The 22,303-nt window shown below is 42.2% G+C and overlaps 1 protein-coding gene across 3 annotated transcripts in view; it reads left to right on the top strand.

The window, feature by feature from the left end:
• The window catches only part of LOC311058180 (proteasome activator complex subunit 4B-like), a 42,613-nt gene that overhangs the window by 15,549 nt on the left and 4,761 nt on the right, over nucleotides 1-22,303 (top strand). For all 3 annotated transcript variants that reach the window (XM_084075537.1, XM_084075536.1, XM_084075538.1), the window contains 33 exons: nucleotides 1,900-2,165; nucleotides 4,419-4,605; nucleotides 4,978-5,067; nucleotides 5,157-5,221; nucleotides 5,981-6,131; nucleotides 6,510-6,608; nucleotides 6,707-6,776; nucleotides 7,389-7,456; nucleotides 7,608-7,823; nucleotides 10,909-11,066; nucleotides 11,202-11,297; nucleotides 12,047-12,102; nucleotides 12,254-12,310; nucleotides 12,519-12,574; nucleotides 13,080-13,178; nucleotides 13,305-13,367; nucleotides 13,453-13,548; nucleotides 13,688-13,819; nucleotides 14,081-14,290; nucleotides 14,872-15,008; nucleotides 15,589-15,642; nucleotides 15,740-15,869; nucleotides 16,029-16,110; nucleotides 16,249-16,402; nucleotides 16,519-16,588; nucleotides 16,679-16,804; nucleotides 16,889-17,041; nucleotides 17,383-17,487; nucleotides 17,595-17,686; nucleotides 18,202-18,333; nucleotides 18,963-19,174; nucleotides 19,912-19,997; nucleotides 20,719-20,847. In XM_084075537.1, coding sequence (XP_083931663.1) covers nucleotides 1,900-2,165; nucleotides 4,419-4,605; nucleotides 4,978-5,067; nucleotides 5,157-5,221; nucleotides 5,981-6,131; nucleotides 6,510-6,608; nucleotides 6,707-6,776; nucleotides 7,389-7,456; nucleotides 7,608-7,823; nucleotides 10,909-11,066; nucleotides 11,202-11,297; nucleotides 12,047-12,102; nucleotides 12,254-12,310; nucleotides 12,519-12,574; nucleotides 13,080-13,178; nucleotides 13,305-13,367; nucleotides 13,453-13,548; nucleotides 13,688-13,819; nucleotides 14,081-14,290; nucleotides 14,872-15,008; nucleotides 15,589-15,642; nucleotides 15,740-15,869; nucleotides 16,029-16,110; nucleotides 16,249-16,402; nucleotides 16,519-16,588; nucleotides 16,679-16,804; nucleotides 16,889-17,041; nucleotides 17,383-17,487; nucleotides 17,595-17,686; nucleotides 18,202-18,333; nucleotides 18,963-19,174; nucleotides 19,912-19,997; nucleotides 20,719-20,847 — 3,897 coding nt within the window. The remainder of the gene's footprint in view (nucleotides 1-1,899; nucleotides 2,166-4,418; nucleotides 4,606-4,977; nucleotides 5,068-5,156; nucleotides 5,222-5,980; nucleotides 6,132-6,509; nucleotides 6,609-6,706; nucleotides 6,777-7,388; nucleotides 7,457-7,607; nucleotides 7,824-10,908; nucleotides 11,067-11,201; nucleotides 11,298-12,046; nucleotides 12,103-12,253; nucleotides 12,311-12,518; nucleotides 12,575-13,079; nucleotides 13,179-13,304; nucleotides 13,368-13,452; nucleotides 13,549-13,687; nucleotides 13,820-14,080; nucleotides 14,291-14,871; nucleotides 15,009-15,588; nucleotides 15,643-15,739; nucleotides 15,870-16,028; nucleotides 16,111-16,248; nucleotides 16,403-16,518; nucleotides 16,589-16,678; nucleotides 16,805-16,888; nucleotides 17,042-17,382; nucleotides 17,488-17,594; nucleotides 17,687-18,201; nucleotides 18,334-18,962; nucleotides 19,175-19,911; nucleotides 19,998-20,718; nucleotides 20,848-22,303) is intronic.

Genomic DNA, 22,303 nt, shown 5'->3' on the forward strand with positions numbered 1-22,303 from the left:
TCGGCCTCGGGTCTTAATTGGTTAATGACAACTAATTAGTTGTTTTAAGAAATCACAAGCTGATTCGTAACTGTGACTGTGCATAACTGTTCTAAAAGGTCAGTAGGATCAGCGTCACATGCCTTTCTGTTTCCAGTCGGAGCGAGAGCAGCACCTCAGCTGGCAGGCTATGTCTGACTCTTCATACACAAAACGTTTATTTTTGGATAGAGGGGGAGAGGGGGGGGGGATTGGCTGCAGACTGTTGCTTGGAAACTCATGGATGTTTTTCATCTTAGCAGTAACTTCATTACATGTAAACAGACTTTTGCAATCTGTTTGGTGTACTAAGTATATATGTCTTACCTGGTTACCACACAACATCATTAGGACTTTATTATTATTATTGCTACTAAGTATTTTACTTGTATTATGCCTTGTTTTATTATATCTTGTTTTGAATAATTGGTTGATTGAATATTTTATTAGACAGAAATGTAAAAACAGCGCGAGTACTGTCAAACACTTTGTCTAAAAGGATAACACCAAAAATGTTGTTGCAGTCTTGTTTCCATTGGGTTCCTAGGTATTCAATTCATCAACATAAAATGGCACCAAACATTCGATATCATCACAAATATAAAACACTATATGTACAGAGTAGGAAAAAAAGGGATGGGGGTAAAGAAAGGGGGTGGGGGGTCGCCTGTCTTAAGGGAGAAGTGAATAACTACCTCCCCCTTTGGCCTCTTGAAAGGTGAAAGGTTTGGTATTTATGACTCCGCCAGGGACTACAGCCGGGCCGGAAACATTACGTTTTCGGGTTGTCCGTCTCATTCTTATGAACGCAGTATCTCAGAAAAGCCGTGAGGGAATCTCACGCTTTGTTACAAACATCCACTTGGACTCGAGGATGAACTGTTTTGATTTTGGCGGTCAAGGTCGCTGGCCTGAGGTCCGTCCCATTCTTGTGAACGCGATATTACATTAACACCTGGAGGGAATTTTGAACATATGGCACCAACGTCCACTTGGACGCCTAAAAGTATACTCAATTCCTTTTTTTATTGAGTTCCTCTAAGGACTTGACTGCATGTATTATGTGTCTGGACAAACATGGATGTTAGTTTTCAGATGGTTGGTGGAGGCATACAACCATGGTGCAATATATCTATTTATACATTTTATATGGTTAGCAGCACAGTCTGCCAACCATGTCACACACCAACATTTCACTGCACATATTTGTCTGAGGGAGTGACAAATAAACCTTGAGGAACAATAGGAGGTTGCAGGTTCACTTTAGCTAGTAACACCATGATTTTAAGGTCGTCTTGCACATTGTTGAGGAAAGTGGAAATTTGAATTGATTGGATCAGTTTGACCTATTGAACAGAAATGTTTTGTGTCTTGAATGTATGTGTAGAATGTCTGTTGTGTGCCTGTTACCTCTTCATAGGATCATAACACCGCCTTTTACCTCCCTCTATTTGTACCAGGGCTGTCAACTTTCCTCAGAAATGATATTCGAATATTGGTCTTAAAAATTGGCAGATATTTGAATATTATTATTATAAAAAAAAAAAAACTAATATTTGCTTTGACAAACAGTACAAAAAACAATGTATCGAGTGCTCTGATCCAATAAAACATCTTTTGTTTGTTTTTATAACTTGATACATGAGTTTTTTGTATTATCCCTGTCAAACATATATATATATATATATATATTTAAAATATTTGAATATTGATTTTCATATTCGAATATACATATTTTCCCAATATTCGAATAATATTCGAATATCGAATATTCGTTTGACAGCCCTAATTTGTACAGACAACATGAAGGCACACCTGTCTCACTTGTGCGTATCATACCTTTCATCACGTACCCGTCTTTCTGTCTCTTTTCGCATCCAGATGAAGCTGATGAAGCTGCTGCAGCGCCTCCCGGCCAGCGTGGTGCGCCGGCTGCACAGAGAGCGCTACAGGAAGCCCACCTGGTTGACGCCCGTGCCAGACAGTCACAAGCTGACGGAGCAAGACATCACAGCCTTCGTGGAGAGCATGATGCAGCCCGTGCTGCTCGGCATGTTCAGCAAGACGGGGAGTCTGGACGCGGCCCAGGCACTGCAGAACCTCGCTCTAATGAGACCCGAGCTGGTCATTCCCCCTGTCCTAGAGAAGTAAGTGAAACAAAATCACAATCTCATAATTCGCCAAAGTAGGTTTGCACGTGCAAGGAATATATGGTAGATACTAGACAAGAGTAAGATGAATGTAGTTGACAATTATTTTTCATACAAAATAAATAACATTTTCTGCCTTTACTCTTTCACTGCCAGACTTATTTCTGGCTGCGTGCACCCACTGCCAGCGATTTTTCGATTTTCTTACCTTTTGAAGTAGTCACAGAATATTTATTTCCAGTATGATCGAGCCCCTGATGGTTGCTAATCACAACGGGTTTCACTGTGCTTCCGCGGAAAAATGTCATTGCGACCTCCCCGTTCAATTTTATACGCCTTTGAAAAATAGCATGTCTCGGCCAAAAATACAGAGTAAAAGAAAAAGTACACAGGAGCCGAGATACAGCCTTTTTAAGTAATAAGTTAACCAAGAAGTGAATGGAGCAGCAAATCTTCGGATCACAATATCTTGGGTTCTGAACGTTTTTCTCTCAAAAAGAAAAAAGCCGGGCTTTATGACGGTGTCTCGTCATAAGTCTTTGAGAGAGTTAATAGTGAAGAAAGACAGGAAACGGGGAGAAAGAATTGGGGTGTGACATGCAGCAAAGGTTGGGTTTGAGAATCGAACCCGGGACTGGCTGTCAGCTATCAGAGCCTATGTGGTACACACCTTGACCACTAGGCTAACGCTGTAGTTGACTCTAGATTCTTTTTTTTGTTTTGGCGTGGTTAGACAATTGACATAGATGCTTCTGATAGGCCACACATACTGCAATCAGATGGGCTACATAAGTCAATGTGAATTAAGGCCTTCATAAACTGCCATAACATTTTCTTATCTGACCTCACATACCCCTATCGCTGGTTCTATTTCACAATTTAAAAGATATACACCACTAGGTTGTTCAGCTGAACTCTGAGCTGAAATTCTCAGATAATTTACATTCTGAAATTCAATCATCGCTTAGTTGGTCCTTTATCCAACAATGTCAGGTCTGCTGCTATAAACCTTGGTATTTTATATGATTACAGCTAAAAATGTGGCAGCTATGTTAAAGACATGTTTTTATGATCTCAGTGATATATCCAGGACTAGGCTTTTACTAGGTTTTAGGTTTTACAAAAAAAGGCTACTAGGCTAAAATGAGGAGAAGAGAACATAATTATTGAGCTTCCCTATGCTGGTTGCCTGTCTGTTTTAGGATTGATTTTAAGCCTGTGCGCAGCACAGCCTGTGGTCCTCAGGTGGGAACCTACTGAAGACAAAGGGTGACCTTGCCTTTGCTGTCAGGGCTTCTCGACAATGGTACAACGCCTCGGTTGTGATTGGATTACCCTGCCTCTGGGCCCCTGTTGTGGGGCCCAGTATGCAAATATTGGGCGGGTTTATCACCAGAGGCATTTTTTGAATTCGCCCCTTGGAAAAGCAGGTTCCACACAGAGATTCCAGACTAATATCTATGCAGTGATATTAGCCCACACATAAAGGCTCTAATGTCAGCGAGTTGTGGGTTCGATTCCCGAGCTCGACGACGTGTCACTCCGTCTCTCTTTCCATGTTTCCTGTCTATCCAAATAAAGGCAGAAAACCCCCCCAAAATATATAAATACAAAGTATTTTGTAACCTTGTAACCAGGATTGCCAGAATTATTTCAGAATTGATTCTGAAAAGTGCCAGAGTTTTTTTCACAAAACAAAAAGTGCTTAGGAAGCGAGATACAGCCTTTTTCAGTTCTAAGTTAAACAAGGAGTGGATGGAGCTGCACACATCTTCAGATGATGATATCTTGGGTTCTGAACATGTAAAAAAAAAAAAAAAAAAAAAAAAGATTTTTTAATTTTACTATTTTTTCAAAAACACGTCAAACACGTTAATGGCACCCAGCGCCATAGCGGTAAAAACACGTGAAACACGTTAATGGCGCTCAGTGAGTTAAGTACTTTATAAATGCATTATAAATACAGTTATTATATTATGAATTTGCACCCCTTGGTATTCGATATGGATCGATTGGTATTCGGTTGGTATTCTGGATGCTGAATAGGATATCTCTGGATGCAGAGAGGATATTCTCTGCTAAAGTCTATGTCAATGCTATTGGCTAATTGTGCAGAACTATTAACGGACAACCTGAAGCATACATTTCAAACTAAAATGAGGAATTGGATCCTTGTTGTCATAGTTAAAATGTCTTATCTGTATTCATCAGTAAATTGATAATTACAATAGTGTGTTTATTCTTCGGTAGGACGTACCCTGCCATGGAGACTTTAACAGAGCCCCACCAGCTGACAGCCACTCTCAGCTGCATGATCGGTGTAGCGCGAAGCCTGGTGTCTGGAGGTCAGCACTTCCCTGAGGGCCCTACTCACATGCTGCCCCTGCTGATGAGGGCACTGCCTGGTGTCGACCCCAACGACTTCAGCAAGTGCATGGTGGGCATGCCTAAAGCCTATATGTAGTGTTGATGGGCTGCGTGAAGCAAAACATAACACGCCTTTTTACTGGTTTTATAAAAAGAAAGGCTGTTTTCATTGTGCTAGCTTTTTATTGTTTGCATCGGAATCTTTGAGAGGAATATCAGCCTTACTGTTTTCCAAAATATCAGAATCGCCATTGGCCTTGTAAAATCCATATCGGTCAACCTCTAGTTTCAATACAATTGTAGACAATCAACTTACTGGTTATAATCATTAACCGCTGTTAATGATTATAACCAGTAAGTTGATGCATGCTCAAAACTGTTATATGGTGCTGTGGAAATGCCCCATTTGACTCGAATCCAAATCCCATTCTCATCCCTACAGATAACATTCCAGTTCATTGCCACGTTTGTGACCCTTGTGCCTTTGGTAGACTGTTCGCCTGCCCTCCACGAAAGAACTGACCTGACGGAAGTGAGTCCATCACACTTGCAATCATAAGACATTTTTAATTGCACCTTACTGCCGACTTGTAGTATTTCATTATTTGTCTCGTCTCTTAGGTGGAGAGGGAGTTGTGTTCAGCTTCAGCAGAGTTTGAAGATTTTGTCCTTCAGTTCATGGACAGGTATGAAGGCGATTGAAGAAGTACAAACACGTTTTATATAAGGCCTAAAAACTAATGTGAGTTACCGATAAACTACATCATCTTTGTCCAAAATCCCCAAAAGACATCCTCATTTACAGAAATGTGGAAGTCCCAGAATTATGAACAAGTCCAAAAAATGTAGTATTCATTACTTTATATGAACCAGCTTAGGGTGATACACTCGGGTTTGATTCAACTGGACTAAGCATGACTGAAAGAGCCTATAGATTAGTGCACTTTCATCATCAGCCCTCTTTAGTCTGGCTGAATTGAACCCCTGGAGCATTTATCCCCCTAATTTGGTTCTTTGGGTTTGGTGATTCACACAACAATTGTGTGAATCACAGACTCACAGTTTCTAACTATATGACATCAGACTGCGTTTCTCTCCAGGCCAACTGATGAAAAATCTGGTGTTGTAAAATGTTTGGAAAAAAACCAACACTAAAACCAGATTCGTTTTAAGTTGATTTTTCACACATTGGTATTCGTGAACAACTGTGCTCTATTAGCAAAAAAATGTTTTTGTGTATCAAAAGAACATTTTCTGCAATATACAAAAATGTAAATGTGTTTAATATCTTGTATCTAACGCTAGCCTAGCAAAATGTCCAACAGCCTATGCTCGGTTCCGGTGCCCCTGGATGCGAGCTTTTGAGAAATATCCATTTACTTTTCAGTGGAAATTGTGAGAACAATTTGAAAGTTCTAACTAAACGCCTTTGTTTAAATGTGTAGGTGTTTTGCGCTGATAGACAGTAGCACACTGGAGCAGACACGAGAGGAAACGGAGACGGAAAAGATGACTCACCTAGAGAGTCTAGTAGAGCTGGGACTGTCCTCCACATTCAGCACCATCCTCACACAGTGTTCATTAGACATCTTCAAGGTGAGACTCAAGTTAACTCTTTAACTGCCAGAGTAATAGTGTCAGCACTGCCAGCAAAAACGAGTGATTTTACCAACCTTTGAAAAATCATGGAAAATATTGCGTGATCACAGTACTCACAGCGATCGCCTCATTACACGCACAGGGGTCTCGTAGAATAGGAAAAAAAAAAAAATATATATATTTATTAGCTCTCTGTCTAATGAAAGTTACAAATGTAACAGTTTTTGTGAATCCAGATTGTGGTGCTTTAAGCATTGAATATTCCCCTGTGCATGCGCAAAAGGGAATATTCAGTGCTCAAAGCACCCCATCTAAATAGAACCTCACCTATACGTTTAAATATCAGAATCATCACATGTTACGTTCTTTTCACAGGTGGCTCTGGAGAAGGTCTTCAACTTTGCCACCACCAACATCTTTGAGACACGCGTGTCTGGTAGAATGGTAGCGGACATGTGCAGAGCTTCCTCCAAGGTTGGTGTCTACTCCACGGCTACACAGCGGACTTAAATCACAGGCCTTGTTTACTGTGTGATCCTCACCCTGACACGTTTCTTTTCCATTCTGTTCAGTGTCACCCCGAAGAGGCTCTCAAGCTATTTGTGCCACACTGTTGCAATGCCATAAACCAGATTGCAGTCAGTAAGTGCTTGGAAGAATCAAATATCTCAAATCTGGCCTCGGTTGATTTATGCAATACGTCATGTTTATCCCATCGGGTCTTTCTCGGCCTCTGATATGTACTTTGCATGGATCAAAGTTCTCAGTCACCATGACTGATTTCAGTCATTTGGAGTCCATAGAAGCCAGCATGTTTTCTATGGAAGCATGTTGCGCAGCGAAAATAGCCGATCTACAAGCTCTCAATGCGTCTGCGACGCATTGAGAGCTTGTAGAATAGGCTATTTTCGATTATCATTTTGAAAGATTAGAGCATTTGAAGTGGTCAAACTATATGGTGGTCAAGCAATATGTTCAGAAGCATATTCCATAAAACCCTAATATCTCGGATATTTCATAAAAGCAAAGGCTAAAGCCTCAGTCTGTGATTTTTTTCAAGGCAGAATACAATATTACTTACCTATACATAATAAACCTAATTTTACATATTGTGTTCATTGTTTAGGAAACAGCGCTACTGTGGGGGGCTCCTTTCACACTGTTTCACAAATGTTATAATAGGACTTGGCCATACACAATTTTTTTCAGGTGTGAGATTTTATTTTGCTTTAATCCATGACTTTGTCCCTTTAGATGAGGAGGTTTTGAATGACGAGGAGCTCGACAAGGAGTTGCTATGGAACCTCCAGCTACTGTCAGAGGTGAGTCTCGGTTCATGATTAAATGTACGCTGTAAAATCCCAATTACCACTGATGATTTTACTGTGTAAAATGCCCCAGGGCTCCTGAGACCCCATGGACGAACATCAGGCTGATCATCCTTGTTCTCCGTTGCCTCCCCGATATATTCAGGTGACCCGGGTCGACGGGGACAAGATCCTGCGCTATCGCTCTCAGCTGGTCCAGATCTTGCAACTGACCCTCCACCTCAAGTGTAAGCAGGGCTACGCACTTGCTTGCAACTTATTGCACCATATCCTGCGCTCCACCGTCCTCATCTACCCCACAGAGTACTGCAGTGTGCCAGGAGGCTTCCAGCAGCCCACCGGTGACTACCTACCCATCAAGGTACCGACTCACAGCAGCCTGATAAGTTTTTACACCGGACAGAGAGGGACACTGATAGATTGCTTTATCATTTTACAAACACCTTAGGCTCAGATCACACATTGGAATAAGATAGACACAGACACAGCGGAGATCTCCTTCACAAAGAATCTTTTTACTTGCCGCAAGGAGTAAATGTACAGCTTGACCTGAATCATTTCTGAAGTACAAAATACTTTACATTGATATATATACAGCAACATGAGAAGGGGAGACAGTTAAGCAGGAGGCAGGGCTTAGGAAGTACTCAAAAGTATTAGACCACTATGAGTACTCAGTACTTGAAGTTAGCAGGCAGAGCAGAGAAAGTGAGACACAGCAATCTCTGCTGGACTTAGAGATAAGGAAACTATGCAAACATCTGTAGCCCACAGGAGCTCTGCAACAATAACAAAGCACCTAATATGCAGTCTTTGGCTCCTGCACACATAAGAAGAAGAATATACTTCATCCATTCAACTGAATGATTAATTAGTTGAACACATTAACAATATGAATAGAACTCATAAACCCACACCACATAGAACTGAGAATCGGCTCTGTCAGACACGCACACCCACCCCGACAGACACGGACACACACACAGAAACTTGTCTACTTAACCCATTGAGACCTGAAGCCGATTCTACATGTCTCCTAAATCTCAACAGTATTCTGAAAAACGAATGTTTCTATATCAGTGGTGCTCAATCTTTTTCACGTCAAGGACCCCCAAAATTATATGTATTTGGCCGCAGACCCCCATCAAAATATGTTGTTCCAGGGACCCCCAGAAGCAAAGATTTGAGTTAAAAATGTTCGCTTTAAAAATATATATTCAAAGATTTTCACACATTTTCACGATTTTTCAAAAATAGCAGATCTACAAGCTCGTAGCGCGGCACTCGGTGCCGGACTATGAGCTTGTATATCTGCTATTTTTGAATAGCCCAAAGTGTAAAATAATGCTTTTTAGCTCAAATCTAAAAATTACACAGTTCAAGTGTGTCTTAATGGGTTAACTGGCTTGTGGGGCCAAGCGTTCATAGCGATGTCCTTTTTTGATCCTTCGATGTCGGCTCTTCCTTTCATTGTGAAGCAGAATTCACCAAGCGTTGGATTGTTCACCCACTAATGGGGAACGTGAGCTGGGTTTAGTCGTGAGAAACGTTAGTTTTACCCTACTGATGATGTGTTGTTGCAATAGTAATCCCGCTCAGTCAGTACGAGAGGAACCGCAGGCTCAGACACGCGCACATATTTACTGCATTCAGTTAAATCCCTCATCTGATTAATACCAACATACCAAAAGTGACAACACAGCCCACACACCTATGACGTGCACAAATGCGTACACGTGCACTGGACACAGACACAGAGAGTGTTAGGGTCGGTAGATAGGAAAGACCGGAATACGTAGATTGGAGTAAAGAGCTGGAAAGCTTATAATCAAAGTTATTCGGAGGAACGACTAAAGGGTTATAAGAAAGTTAGCTGAGCTGAACTTGACCTCCAAGTTCTTAGTAATCTTTATTATCAGACAGCTGAATCGGAAGCCTACGTGAAAGATATAGGCCAAGAGTTGACGTCATCGTCACTTCATCGTCGGGGATGACGTAGCGTTTATGTGACCGCTACGCCACCCTTGACAGAGAGAGAGCGAGGGGCGGAGGTGCATTTTCATGCAGTTACTCCATCAGACAGTGCAAGTATTATTATTGGGCTGACGATTTGTGCCCACTGAGAGCACCTTTCTAGTTTGTGGCTGGGTAAAGGGGGTATTTGGATTCAGAAATCGGGGGAAAAAGGGGGTACTGAGGCCAAAAAAGTTTGAGCACCAGTGCTCTAATCCACTGAAAAAAATATCCAAGCTGCACACTATTTGAACTGTGGCGTTACGTGCACATACTTTATCGTATGACTGACAACTAGCCGATCTACAAGCTAACAACGCGTAGTGTTGTGTTTTGAGCTTGTAGATTGTTTTTACTTTTGAAACCTACATTTTAATTATTTTCTTATTACATTGTTTTGAAACTTTTTCCAAAATACGGACGGCAGGATTAATGTGATTAAACCAGACGTGTTACCCTGGCCCTATTTGATTGGTTGTTTTGACCCCTGTGTGTAGTTGGTCAGTGAAAGGGGCCTTTGCTCTGATCCTATTATGTCTCCTGGCCACCAGAGCCGTGGAGAGGAGCTCACTTGCCTGGATTAGCACTGCTCTCTGGCACACCAGGACACAGGTGTCACTGGTTGTTAAGGCACTATGCTGGCTTACGGCAGGGTGTTATATATTAAGTGGGTCTTTTATTAGCACCACATGCTTACTACTTTAGGATGCAGCGACACATGCTTGACGTTGCTACTCTGTGACCTTTAATTCATTACACATTTCGTGTTTCTCAGTCTTGAGAGATGACTTTTAGAGCTATGAAATAGATGGATACAAAGTGGACCAGGCAGTTAAAACATTTGAGAACTCATTCTTGGTGGACATTAAATGGTCAATTATTAGGCTTTCGGCAGTCTGGAAACACAGTCGGTAAAAAAATAAAATAAAAGGGAGTCTTTGTGTTTGCCCCTGGGGGCACAACCTCCTTTTTTCCCTGTGTTAACACATTGATTGCCTAGATCCAATTAACTCGTTTTTCAAATCCATCACTTGATTGCCTGAGTACTTTTCTTTTTCAATGAAAAATCTCTGGCATAAAACTGCAAAAAATCTGAAATAATTCAGGCAGTGAATGTGTTAAACAGGAACTCGGATTTGTCTCCTCTCCTTTTTTATTCCATTTCCTCCCGGGTGCTTCTGTGTTTATGGCAGAAGTTCTGACAGATTCTGCTGTTGGCATAGTCTGTCTTGAGATATTAGGCTTTCGGTAACCCAGCACAGTAAACTCCTCAGTGTTAACTTAAATGTAACCAAATGGAGCCATAAGGGTGCACTCTAAGAGTTAAATCAACTCTTTAACACACACATATTTGCACAGTCAATGAGCTAACACACACATATTTGCACATGATGATCATCTAACGGCTGACTATGACTAATAATGCCGTGTAGGACTGGGGCCGGCCTGGGGACCTTTGGAACCTGGACATCCATTGGCATGTGCCTTGTGTGGAGGAGACCTCGTTTGCTTTCTACGTTCTGGACTTGATCCTCCAGCCGGAGCTCCAGCGCCTCCAGAGATACGCAGAGGGGGAGAAGGACATGAGCAGGTAAGGAAGATCGAAGCGCACAGCTTTTGTTCTCGCCCCCCCCGGATGAGCTTCTCTGCATCCAGACTAGCTGTTTTGTATGGCCCCGGGTAATGTGTGATTTGGTTTGATGGTGATACTCTGTATTTCTTTTAGAGATGATGTCCTGCAGAGCCTGGCTATTGTTCAGCACTGCCTCCTGGGAGCTGGAAGTGTGATGCCTCCCCTGAAAGGAGAGCCCGTTCCTGAACTGTAAGACGATTGCATTCACGTGTTTATATCCTCTATGCCAGTGGTTCTCAAAGTCTGGTCCGGGGACCCCCCCCCCCCCAAGTGGTCCCCAGCGAAACAGTTGGAACAGTTTAAGCATTTTAAAAGCTAGGCTATTCAAAAATAGCCGATCCACAAGCTCACAAAATGAATTGAAAAATCATATTTCTCTCATATCAAATGGGGTTTGGCGGCCAAATCAATTTGTGGGTCCTTGACATTAAATGTTTTGGGAACCACTGACTGATCTAAGCCTAACTAATGTCCACACCACAAGAATTCAATAAAATCATTCATTTGATCTCGCAAGAGGGCGTGTTTCTCAGCACCAACCGATTTTAAAAGGAATATTTAAGTCATTTTTGGCCAATTCTGACAGCTCCATTAAGCACTAGTCTTTCTCCTATTGATCACAAGTGGAACCGTTCTGGTTTCAACTGACTAAGATCATCATGTTACTTTGTAAAACTTTATGGCAGGGTCCCAACATGAGGTGCTTCAACTTCCTTGGTGAAGGCCAATAAAAAGCAAAATATTGTTTCACAAGTATTTAGAGTTTATTAGCAAATGTCGCTTCTTGGCTGTATGCATCGTCGTTAGGAAAAAAAGGAAGTAAAGAACCATGGTTTTATAAAGAATTTGGGAAACTCCAGACTGGACTTGTATGTCTCTTTTTGTTTTATTTAGTTTTCTCCTTAATGTTTAACCTGTCTCTTCTTTTTTCCCTCCAGTGTTCACAGCATGGTGAATCTGGATGAGACAAACTTGTATACAGGAATGGCGTACGGTAAGATATTTTAAATTCACAGATGCTCTATGTCACAATGTGGTAAAACCTGTGTACAGAATCGATAAATCGTTAAAAGGAGGTTTGCAACTTGACAGGCTGTGACCAACTGTTGAGTTTCATCTGCTTTTTGTGTGTTTTTTTCCTGCAGATGAGAGCAGAGAGAACTACAGAGATGCTATCTGTAGTGTGATGAGAAAGCTGCTGCGTAAGTGTGCCTTTTAATTACGCCCAGGCTCAGTATTTCACTCTCAAGATTGAGATGGTTGTGACTGAACTTGAGCCATAACCATAACGGAGTTCCAGTCACATTCGCTTTAGCAAACAAGCTAAACAAACAACAAACACTTGAGAAAGATGGGCCCTCGGTCTGCTGTGCCATCATTGATGTGCCCTGTGTTCCTCTCCCTCTTCAGATTACATTCTGGAGCACTCTGAAGATGACACCAAGTCTCTCTTCTCCATAATCAAGGTATGGACGAAAATACCTGCTAAAATTGGACTCAGATTACAGGATTTTAAAACTTGGCACATCTGAAAGCATCTCACACTTCCCAGTGTTTTTTCCCCAGATATTTTATTTTAGATGTGTCATTGTCTATTTTCATATTATTTTCACTATTTGCGCTACATTTACGATCACACTCATAAATAAGAAGACATAAATAAGTGTGTCAAAAACAGAAACGAGCCCCAAGCTAGATTAGCCAACATTTTTGGAATGTTTAAAAAACTCTTATCTAGCATTTTGTTTTTGCTTTGAGCGCTCTAAATTCCCTTATGGGAATGCAATGAATGCTCTCGTTACCTATAGCATCTGTTTTTTGCTCGGAGCGCTCCGAATTCCCTTATGGGAATGCAATGGATGCTCAGTTAGACCAAATACCCTGAAGCCGTAGCCTAGCTTAAGTCATGGCATCTTCCAGTTTGCAGTGAATAATATCTTTGTTGTCTTTTCTATGTCATTATTTTGACAGATTATCAGTGACCTTATGCACTTCAAAGGCTCTCACAAACACGAGTTTGACTCCCGCTGGAAGAGCTTCAGTCTTGTGAAGAAATCCATGGAGAACAGAGTGAGGGATTGTTTTTTTTTTCATTGTTTTTTATTATATAGCATCAGAAGTACAATAGCCTGCTGAGTCCACATCTTAACTTGACAATAAGTTTGTTCAATTTTGTTTTTTTTGGGGGGGTTTCAGCTTCATGGCAGAAAGCAGCACATCAGAGCCCTGCTCATAGACAGAGTAATGCTCCAGCATGAGGTAAATAACTTGTTTTCTGTAGAAACATTTTATGACACCATGACTGCATTTGTTTGGGAACATTAATCTCCTCGTGGTTCATCAGCTGCGCAAGTTGACCGTGGAGGGATGTCAGTACAGAAGTACTCACCAGCAGCTAATGAGAGATCTGTTGAGACTTACCACAAGCACGTACAGTCAGGTGAGATGAATGATTTAATGGTACAGAATGGACATGTTGTTGTGACAATGGTTGTGTACCCATTTCTCGTATTTCCTGTGTCCGTATGCTGGAAATCAATACTTACCTTTCTGACCCCCCTGCTCCCCTTTTTAAACAGGTTCGCAGCAGAGCTCAAAATGTTTTATTCTCCGCTTTGGGAACCTACAACTTCTGCTGCAGGGATCTGATTCCACATGTTCTGGAGTTCCTCAATCCGGACGCAAGTGGCGTCACACAGCAGCAATTCAAAGTATGACGGCCCTATGTGGCATGTCTGTGTTTTATAGACAAGCAAATCCCAATGCTATTATAATATTACTAACACTCAAGCGTGCCAAAAAGAACAGATCTACAAGATGACAACATGCCGCGCTGTGACAAATTGTTAGCTTGTAGATATTTTCATTTTGGCAAGCGACACTCAAACTATGCTGTATAAATTGGGCTTCAGGTTGACTTGAGTACATTTACCCTAACATTCTTTCCCCATATGCCCTCTCATTGTCTTCAGGGTGCCTTGTACTGTCTTCTGGGAAATCACAGTGGTGTGTGCCTGGCTAACCTGCACGACTGGGACTGCATTGCCCTGACGTGGCCGGCCATCGTGCGCTCGGGTCTCAGCTCGGCCATGTCCCTGGAGAAGCCCTCCATAGTACGCCTCTTCGATGACCTTGCAGATAAAGTCCACCGCCAATACGAGACCATTGGCATCGACTTCTCGGTAAGGAACCCTAAAAGTATTCAGGAAACTCTCAAACGGAAATCGTAGAATCAAAGAATCATTATACAGACTAAAGCAGTAGAAGCACACTAAAGACACCTCAAGGTTAGTATGTATGATTATGCTCTTTTTTGTATTAGAAAGAGGTGGATTATCCTCAGCCAATTAAAACATTCATTATATCCATCCAAATTAAAAAGTATTGTTGGAGGGACAATCAGGGAAAATACCAGATGGAAAATACACCAGACATGTTATTCTTAATTGTGCTATTAATACATTTGGCAATCCTATTAAAACACTTTATATACAAGTTAAGTTTAGGTTGAAATTATATAATCCGGTCTTGTGAAAACATCTATAAATTGTATTTGTTGTTCAGAATCAGAATCCGCTAAGTAAAAAAGTGTGTGAATTTTTTTTGTGCGCAAGTTCTATCGTTTTATGATTTCAATAGAAAAAAAGAAAGGGGGGGGGGGGGCAAGGGGGAAGAGAGATCAATCAAAGAAAACAAACGGTTGTACAAAAAAAGGCAAGCCAGCACATCAGACTGTATTCACCTATGTGTTTGTGTACGTTAGGTTCCTGATGAGTGCCGTGAGGTGGCACACCAGCTGATGGTCACCTCCAGACCTATGCCTAAAGAGCCTGTCCCTTCTGAGGAGGAAGTGGCTGACGGCCTGAAGAGGCAGGAGCTCAAGAATTCTGAATCAGTAGAGTGAGTTCACTTCACGCCATCAACATCATGACCAAATGTCCTCATCTTAACAAAAGGCCATTTTGCCATCAACTTGTCATATTAAGTTTATAAGTGCTCATCTTTCAAGGCTGTATTTGCGTGCGTGCGTGCGTGCGTGTTGTGTGTGTGTGTGTGTGTGTGTAAACGTGCATGCAGTCGTGCATGCATACAGTACAGACCAGTCTCCCTCCACCTTTGAACAGGGTCTTGGGCCACCTGCCTTGTTAAAGGGAAACCAATTTCAACCTAAATTCCATTTCTGTTGTTTTTATGTGAGGAGGTAATTTAAGTGTAATTCAGTGTTGCAAAATTCAGTGTTGCAAAAAATACCTTCTGTGTATTTCTCCACAAAATTGAGTGTATATATTCATAAACTCTGAAACCGTGCTTTTGACGTCATTGTTATGCGCCGTCAACATTTCATGGAGAAATACACACAAGACGGGGTATTTTTGCCACACTATATGTTGTGTCTCCTCCCATAACAATGGACTTTAGGTTGAAATCGGCGAAGTGTTCTTTAAATAATATCAGCCTAATATTGTTCTCTCCCTCACAGAAAATACAAAAAGCTGGTCGGTGATCTCCTGGACTGCATCAGCAACAGAAACATGTAAGTTAATTTACCATCTGCTTAGTCTGTCAAGTTCATGGGCTCATGCTTTGTTTAATCGACGTGGTCTAATATCTTGCTGTGTTTGATGTTCCAGGCCTTGGAAGTTTGAACACATTTCTATTGGTTTCCTGTCACTTCTGTTGAGGGACGACCACCAACTCCCTGCACCAGCTGTCCTATTCTTTGTTAAAAGCCTCAATCATGACTCCCTGTTGATCCGCAAGGTCCGTCTTCTCACACAAATTCTTCACAGCCATTCACAATAAAGAGAAAAAAAGGAAAAAAAACATTAACAGTGCATTTAAAGCTGCCTCAGTTGCTTTCACCTTCAATGGTACTTGGATTCATCCGAAGCTTCCTGTGGACATTGTTTTCTCCATTAGGTGGCGATATCGGCCGTGGCAGGAATCATGAAGCAGCTGAAGAAACCTCACAAGAAATCACCTGTCAGCCCTTCTGAGCTCAGTAAGTATAACGCTCATTCTATAGTTGTGGAGCACCACTTGTCCATCAATTGCCTTGTTTTCTCAAGTATGCAAAAATGATAATCATTGATTTCTACTTTTGCGATCTCACCCACTTCTCCCGACTTCTCTCCGGAAGGTGGGGTGAAGGAGTCAAATGGTATTATCGCGGGTGACCGGCCAGACAACCGTTGGCTCCAGTATCACAGTGGAACTCTACCACGGTCGCAGAAGGACTGGGATAACTGTGCGTTTGTAGAAAAGACTCACTGGGGATACTACAGCTGGCCAAGGTGCTCACTCAACAATCTGCCCCATGCCATAGTCGGCTCAACTCCTTTCATTCTTTCTTTCTCCCCTATATTCTCTTGATGGCATATTAACTTGAGTTTCGATTGGCTATTTCTAGAAATCTGATGATGTATTCCCCACCGGAGGAGCAGCCCAAAGAGAACTTGACCAGAGAGGACATGAATGAGGTTTGCCAATACCTACACAATGATCACACAGTGTCAAGCTAAAATGACATGGCATTTAGTGCAGTGCCTTACCATATCCATCCCTAACAGAGAGAGCAGATCATCTATGACCACTTCTCAGACCCGGTGTTCATCAACCAGCTCATCGAGTTCCTCTCTCTGGAGGATCGCAAAGGCAAGGACAAGTTCAGCCCCCGCAGGTTCTGTCTGTTCAAGGTGAGACCGCACGATCAGAAGGTTTTAACAGCCTGGTAAAGTTTGAAAGGAGTAAAAGAGACTAAAATGGCAAAATTGTTGCAGGGACTGTTTCGGAACTTTCAAGATGCCTTCCTGCCTCTGCTGCGGCCACACATGGAGCGTCTGGTGGCTGACACCCACGAGAGCAAGCAGCGCTGCGTTGCTGAGATTATCTCTGGCCTCATCAGGGGCTGCAAACATTGGAGGTACACCAAGGTATAGTTTAACACGTCCTCTTCCACACTGAGGTGACCAGATTGCCCTGCTAGCGCTGTTGTGGAAAAAGTCCCCCAAATTGAAGAATGAAGAGTTGTCAATCATATTATGAAAGCATATTATTTGTTTGATTTATATATTAACATATTTACACATCCCACACCAGTGCATTTCCTTGTCTCCAAGCAACATAAATGCCTACTTTTGAATATTCATTCTATGTTCTCACTTTCACACAAATGACTGAAAAAGTATCCTTAGATTGTCCCCTGGTTGAGGAATATAACACTCTCTCACCAAGCACTTTCTATTTGACCCACACCGCTGTGCTTCCATCACAGGTCGAGAGTCTTTGGGAACTGCTGTGTCCGCTGCTCCGTATCGCCTTGTCTAACATCACCATAGAAACCTACGCCGATTGGGGCACCTGCATTGCCACAGCCTGCGTAAGCCTTGGATCTTGTCTCGTACACATATTACCTGAACTTTTGGATCTATCGTCTCATGAAGAATGTTACTGAGGTATTTGTATTCCTATATTGATCTGTTACAGGAGAGCAGAGACCCACGTAAGCTGCATTGGCTGTTCGAGATGCTAATGGAGTCACCGGTCACCGGGGAAGGGGGTTCTTTTGTGGACGCCTGGTGAGCAGAAGCGGTTTCAACCTTTTTTTTATGGCGTGGCTCTGCAGGAGTCTACTGTAAGTCGTCTAGAACAGTGGTTCTCAACCAGTGGTCCTTGAGGGGGTTCCAGGTGGTCCCCAGCTAAATGATGGAGAGTTGGTAACCAAAGTCTACACATTTAGAGAATGTAGAAGAATTGTTATTTTGATCAACGTTGGCCATCTCTCCTGATATTAAAAGGGTTGGAAATCACTGGTCTAGAACTCCAGAAGTCTGTGTCTGTTTTTCTCTGTGAGCTACAGTAGTATTGCAAACCACCGGACCAATCAGCATGTTCTCTTGTGCACACTAACAATAGGCCTCAGATTTACTTCCACAAAGAAAGAAAATCACATTTTAGACTTTTTGAAATATTTAACTAAAACGCAGAATGAAGTCAATAGGCTGATCGGACTGAAACCTTAAAAAAAAAAAAAAAAATTAGGACGTGTTTGTCACACTTTGCTGACTGTGCTCCCTTGTAATTTCTTCTGCAGTCGTCTCTACGTGCTGCAGGGTGGCCTTGCACAGCAGGAGTGGCGCGTTCCAGAGCTCCTCCATCGCCTTCTACAGTATCTGGAGCCCAAGCTCACGCAGGTGTACAAGAACGTACGAGAACGCATCGGCAGGTAATGTGACTTAATGATTGTATAATTGTATTATGCTACACACATTTATGTACACATTAAGTACATATTTTATTGCTTCCCCTCCCCGTTTTCTTTCTGACTTTTCTGTGTCTCTCTCTGTCCTTAACTCTCTCTCAGTGTTGATTTCGTCGACTAAAACTATGACGAAAAATGCTCGTCGACTACCTTTTTTCACTGACGAAAACTAAATAAAAATGAAATAAAAACTAAGCTTTGATGACTAAAACTAAGACTAAATATATTGACAATTTTGTCAACAAATAAAAAACTAGACTTAAATGTAATGAGGGAAGTAATTTTATATTTGGTTGCACTCGGGTGTTGCGCTCTGCTGCGACGCGTTATGAGCTTGTAGATCGGCTATTTTCAGCATGCAACCAAGTGTAAAATCAGCCATTACGACGCCATCAAGGCACCGCCAAAATACATTTTTGTCGACTAAATCAACTGTAGATTTTATGATATTTAGTCGACTAAAACTAGACAAAAACTAAAACATTTCAGACGACTAAAATATGACTAAAACTAAAATGGAATTTTATTCAAAAGACTTTGACTAAAAACTAAATCAGAATTTGCTGACAAAATCAACAATGCTCTCTCCGCAGCGTGCTCACGTACATCTTCATGATCGACGTCAACCTGCCATGCATTCAGCCCACCACCTCTCCACGCATCTCGGAGTTCACCGTGCGTATCGTGTCGCAGCTCAAGCCCCTGATGGAGGGCGACGAGGAGATCCAGAACCACGTGATGGAAGAGAACGACGTGGCGGGGGAGCAGGACGAGAGGACCCAGGCCATCAAACTGCTTAAAACCGGTGGGGATTGCAAAGTAGTTTACAGAGCTGAGCAGAACAATAAGGCAGTGGTTCTCAAACTTTTTCGTGCCAAGGACTCCCCAAATAGACACTTATTAGCCCGCCCGCCGACCCCCATTTGAAAAGATAAGCCAGGGACCCTCATAATAGAAGATTTGTACGGCTCTCTAGCTGTGATTTTCAACCATTTTAACTTCAAGGACCTCCAGTTTGACATGCATTAGGGCTACGGACCCCCATTTCATGGCAAGTATGTCTCTGGGACCTCAATTTATATTGTAAAATCAATGTTAATTTAACTCTGAGAGTGTAACGGGTCCATTTGGTTCCATTTGTACACTCTCAGAGTTACAGACCCATAAGGGTTCATTTGGTCCCTGTCCATCATTTAGCTGGGGACCCCCTGGAACCCCCTTAAGTACCCCTGGGGGTCCTCCGACCCCACTTTGAGAAGCAATGCAATAAGGAACGTACGGCTAAAAACTAAAACTGTCACAACCATAGAGTTCTATTAGAGTTCTAATATAATTCTGTGGTTACAACAATTCAATGTGGTTGAATTACAGTCAAAGCGATGGATGCACCACATTAATGAATGGTCCCTCAGGCCATGTTGTTTCTTTTGGTTTGTCTCCTGTTCTGAACACATATTATTTATTATTTATAAGTATGCTGAAGCCTTAAACCTTGATGTTCTTTTGTTATCTCATTGATTTTTTATTTTTCTTAATTTTAAGTGCTGAAGTGGCAGATTGCCAGCGCTGGGCGTTCTTTCTCCACGGCCCTCACGGAACAGCTCCAGTTGCTGCCCTTGCTCTTCAAGGTCAGTTCTATCTGTCTAGTTGTGTGACTGTTACCTAAGTTGTGAAACCATAATTGTGCGATTTAGGCCATTAAGACCGGGAACGCATCTGTGCCATTTTAGATTTATTTGGCTATTCAAAAAATAGCAGATATACAAGCTCATAGTGCGGCACTCGCTTGTAGATCTGCTATATTTGTTTTATATAAAGATTTGTGCAAATCTTTGATATATATTCTTTAAGGCGAACATTTGTAACTCAAATCTTTGCTTCTGGGGATTCTACAAAATATCTTCTAAATCCTAACAGTTTTTTGAATATACTTCTGTTGCTATAATCAGTGGTTCTCAAACTTTTTCATGTCAAGGACCACCCAAAATGGTATGTATTTGGCCGCGGAACCCCATCTCAAATGATGTTGTTCCAGGGACCCCCCAGAAGCAAAGATTTGAGTTAAAAATGTTCGCTTTAAAAATATATATATATTCAAAGATTTGCAAACATTTTCAAGATAAAAAAAAAAAGCTGATCTACAATGAGCTATGAGCTTGTATATCTGCTATTTTTGAATATCCAAAGTATATAATAATAGTTTAAGTGGTTACACAGATGTGTTCCCGGCCTTAATGGGTTAAATATTACTGATAAATGCATCGATCATCCTCAACTGGCTCCTCTTTGTACCTTGTGTTGTGTCTGTCCCATCTTTCTGACGTTGCGTTTCATCTGCCCGCGGGACAGATCGCTCCGGTGGAGAACGACGACAGTTACGATGAGCTGAAGAGGGACGCTAAGACCTGCCTGTCTCTGATGTCACAAGGACTCCTCTACCCAGAGCAGATTGCCATGGTCCTAAGCACTCTGCAGGAGGTGAGTTATCTGTCATTTCTGCCTTAAGTATCATTTATAGTCGGACGTAAGGATACGTAACGAGCGCCAGCACTCCTTGCGTTGTCGTTTTTGTCTCCCCCTCCGTCAACTGCGGCGCCAGTTTTTCCGTCCGTGCAGTCGACATTCACCGTCAGGTCGACGTGTACGTTCTCTACGTTGCCTGTAGTACCACTGGCGCCCGTTGGCAGTAAAGGAAAAAAAAGTTTTCCTTGGGTCCTCTTTCTCCAAAGAAAGACCTACGTTGGTGGAAGTTCTTGAGTAAATGTACTTAATTACCAATAGCCGACCGCCGATCCATGGTCTGTGACAAAATGAACCCAGCGATTCCCTAAACACACACACACAAATAATATAGCACAGTGCAGTATGGGTCGAAACTCACGTTTTGTAGACAATCATTGTTTTTGTCTAGTTTGTGGACTAGTTTGTGTCTTTTATTGCGTTGTTTTGGCTAGATGCTAATGCTCCACGATAGCGCTGTTGCCAGGTTTTGTGAGAGAAATAAGCAACCAGGTCTATGAAAACAAGCCCAAAAGAATCGACTAGGCCACGTCACATGAAAATAGCAGATCTACAATATATATTTGAGAATCACTGGTTTCAATAATAATTGGCCCAAATAAGCAACTACACTTTAGAAACAAGCCCAAATAAAACCGCAACCACCAAAGTTTGTTTACAAGCAACTTTACAGAAAAATAAGCCCAAAGTCGCTTATAATAAGCGGACATGGCAACACTTTTAGCTCGCAACTGCCGTCTAGTGGATTAATAGGTGTATGACGCCTCAAAGGAATAATTCCAACGGCTTTACCGTGCGCGACCATGCATGTATCCATAAAGAAAGCAAGACATCCCTCACCCACTGACGCACGTTAAAGACCCATCTAGGGACTTTGAACGGCCCTTTACATGTCCATCACTTGTGCACAAGGGGGGCGGCAGTGGCTCAGGGGTAGATCGACCGGATGGGAACCGCAAGGTTCCCAGTTTGATCCCGGGCTCCCCCAGAGTTGGTGTTGAAGTGTCCTTGCGCAAGACGCTGAACCCCTAATTGCTCCCGATGAGCAGGTTGGTGCCTTGCATGGTTTCCTCTGCCATCGGTGTATGAATGGGTGAATGTAATGCACTGCACAATCTATGAAACGCGCTTTGGATAAAAGCGCTTACCATTTTACCATTTACAACTCTGCCCTTTTTCGGGCGCACACACTAAAACCTCTGTGTTAAAGAACCTGCACGTTGAGAGACCAGTTAGGAGAAGGCCAACTTCCTATATGCTATAATGCCATTGAATCTACATTGAAGTGAAAGTTGAACCTACGTGTGGCCCATAGTTCAAGAGCCTATCCCTTGTCTCCATAGCTTGAGGCAGCTTGATGTATACAAACCCCCCATGGACATGACGCCAATCCAACTATTGACGCAGAGTGCCG

Source organism: Gymnoscopelus microlampas, assembly GCF_963454915.1.
Source record: "Gymnoscopelus microlampas genome assembly, chromosome: 13".
Taxonomy (NCBI): Eukaryota; Metazoa; Chordata; class Actinopteri; order Myctophiformes; family Myctophidae; genus Gymnoscopelus; species Gymnoscopelus microlampas.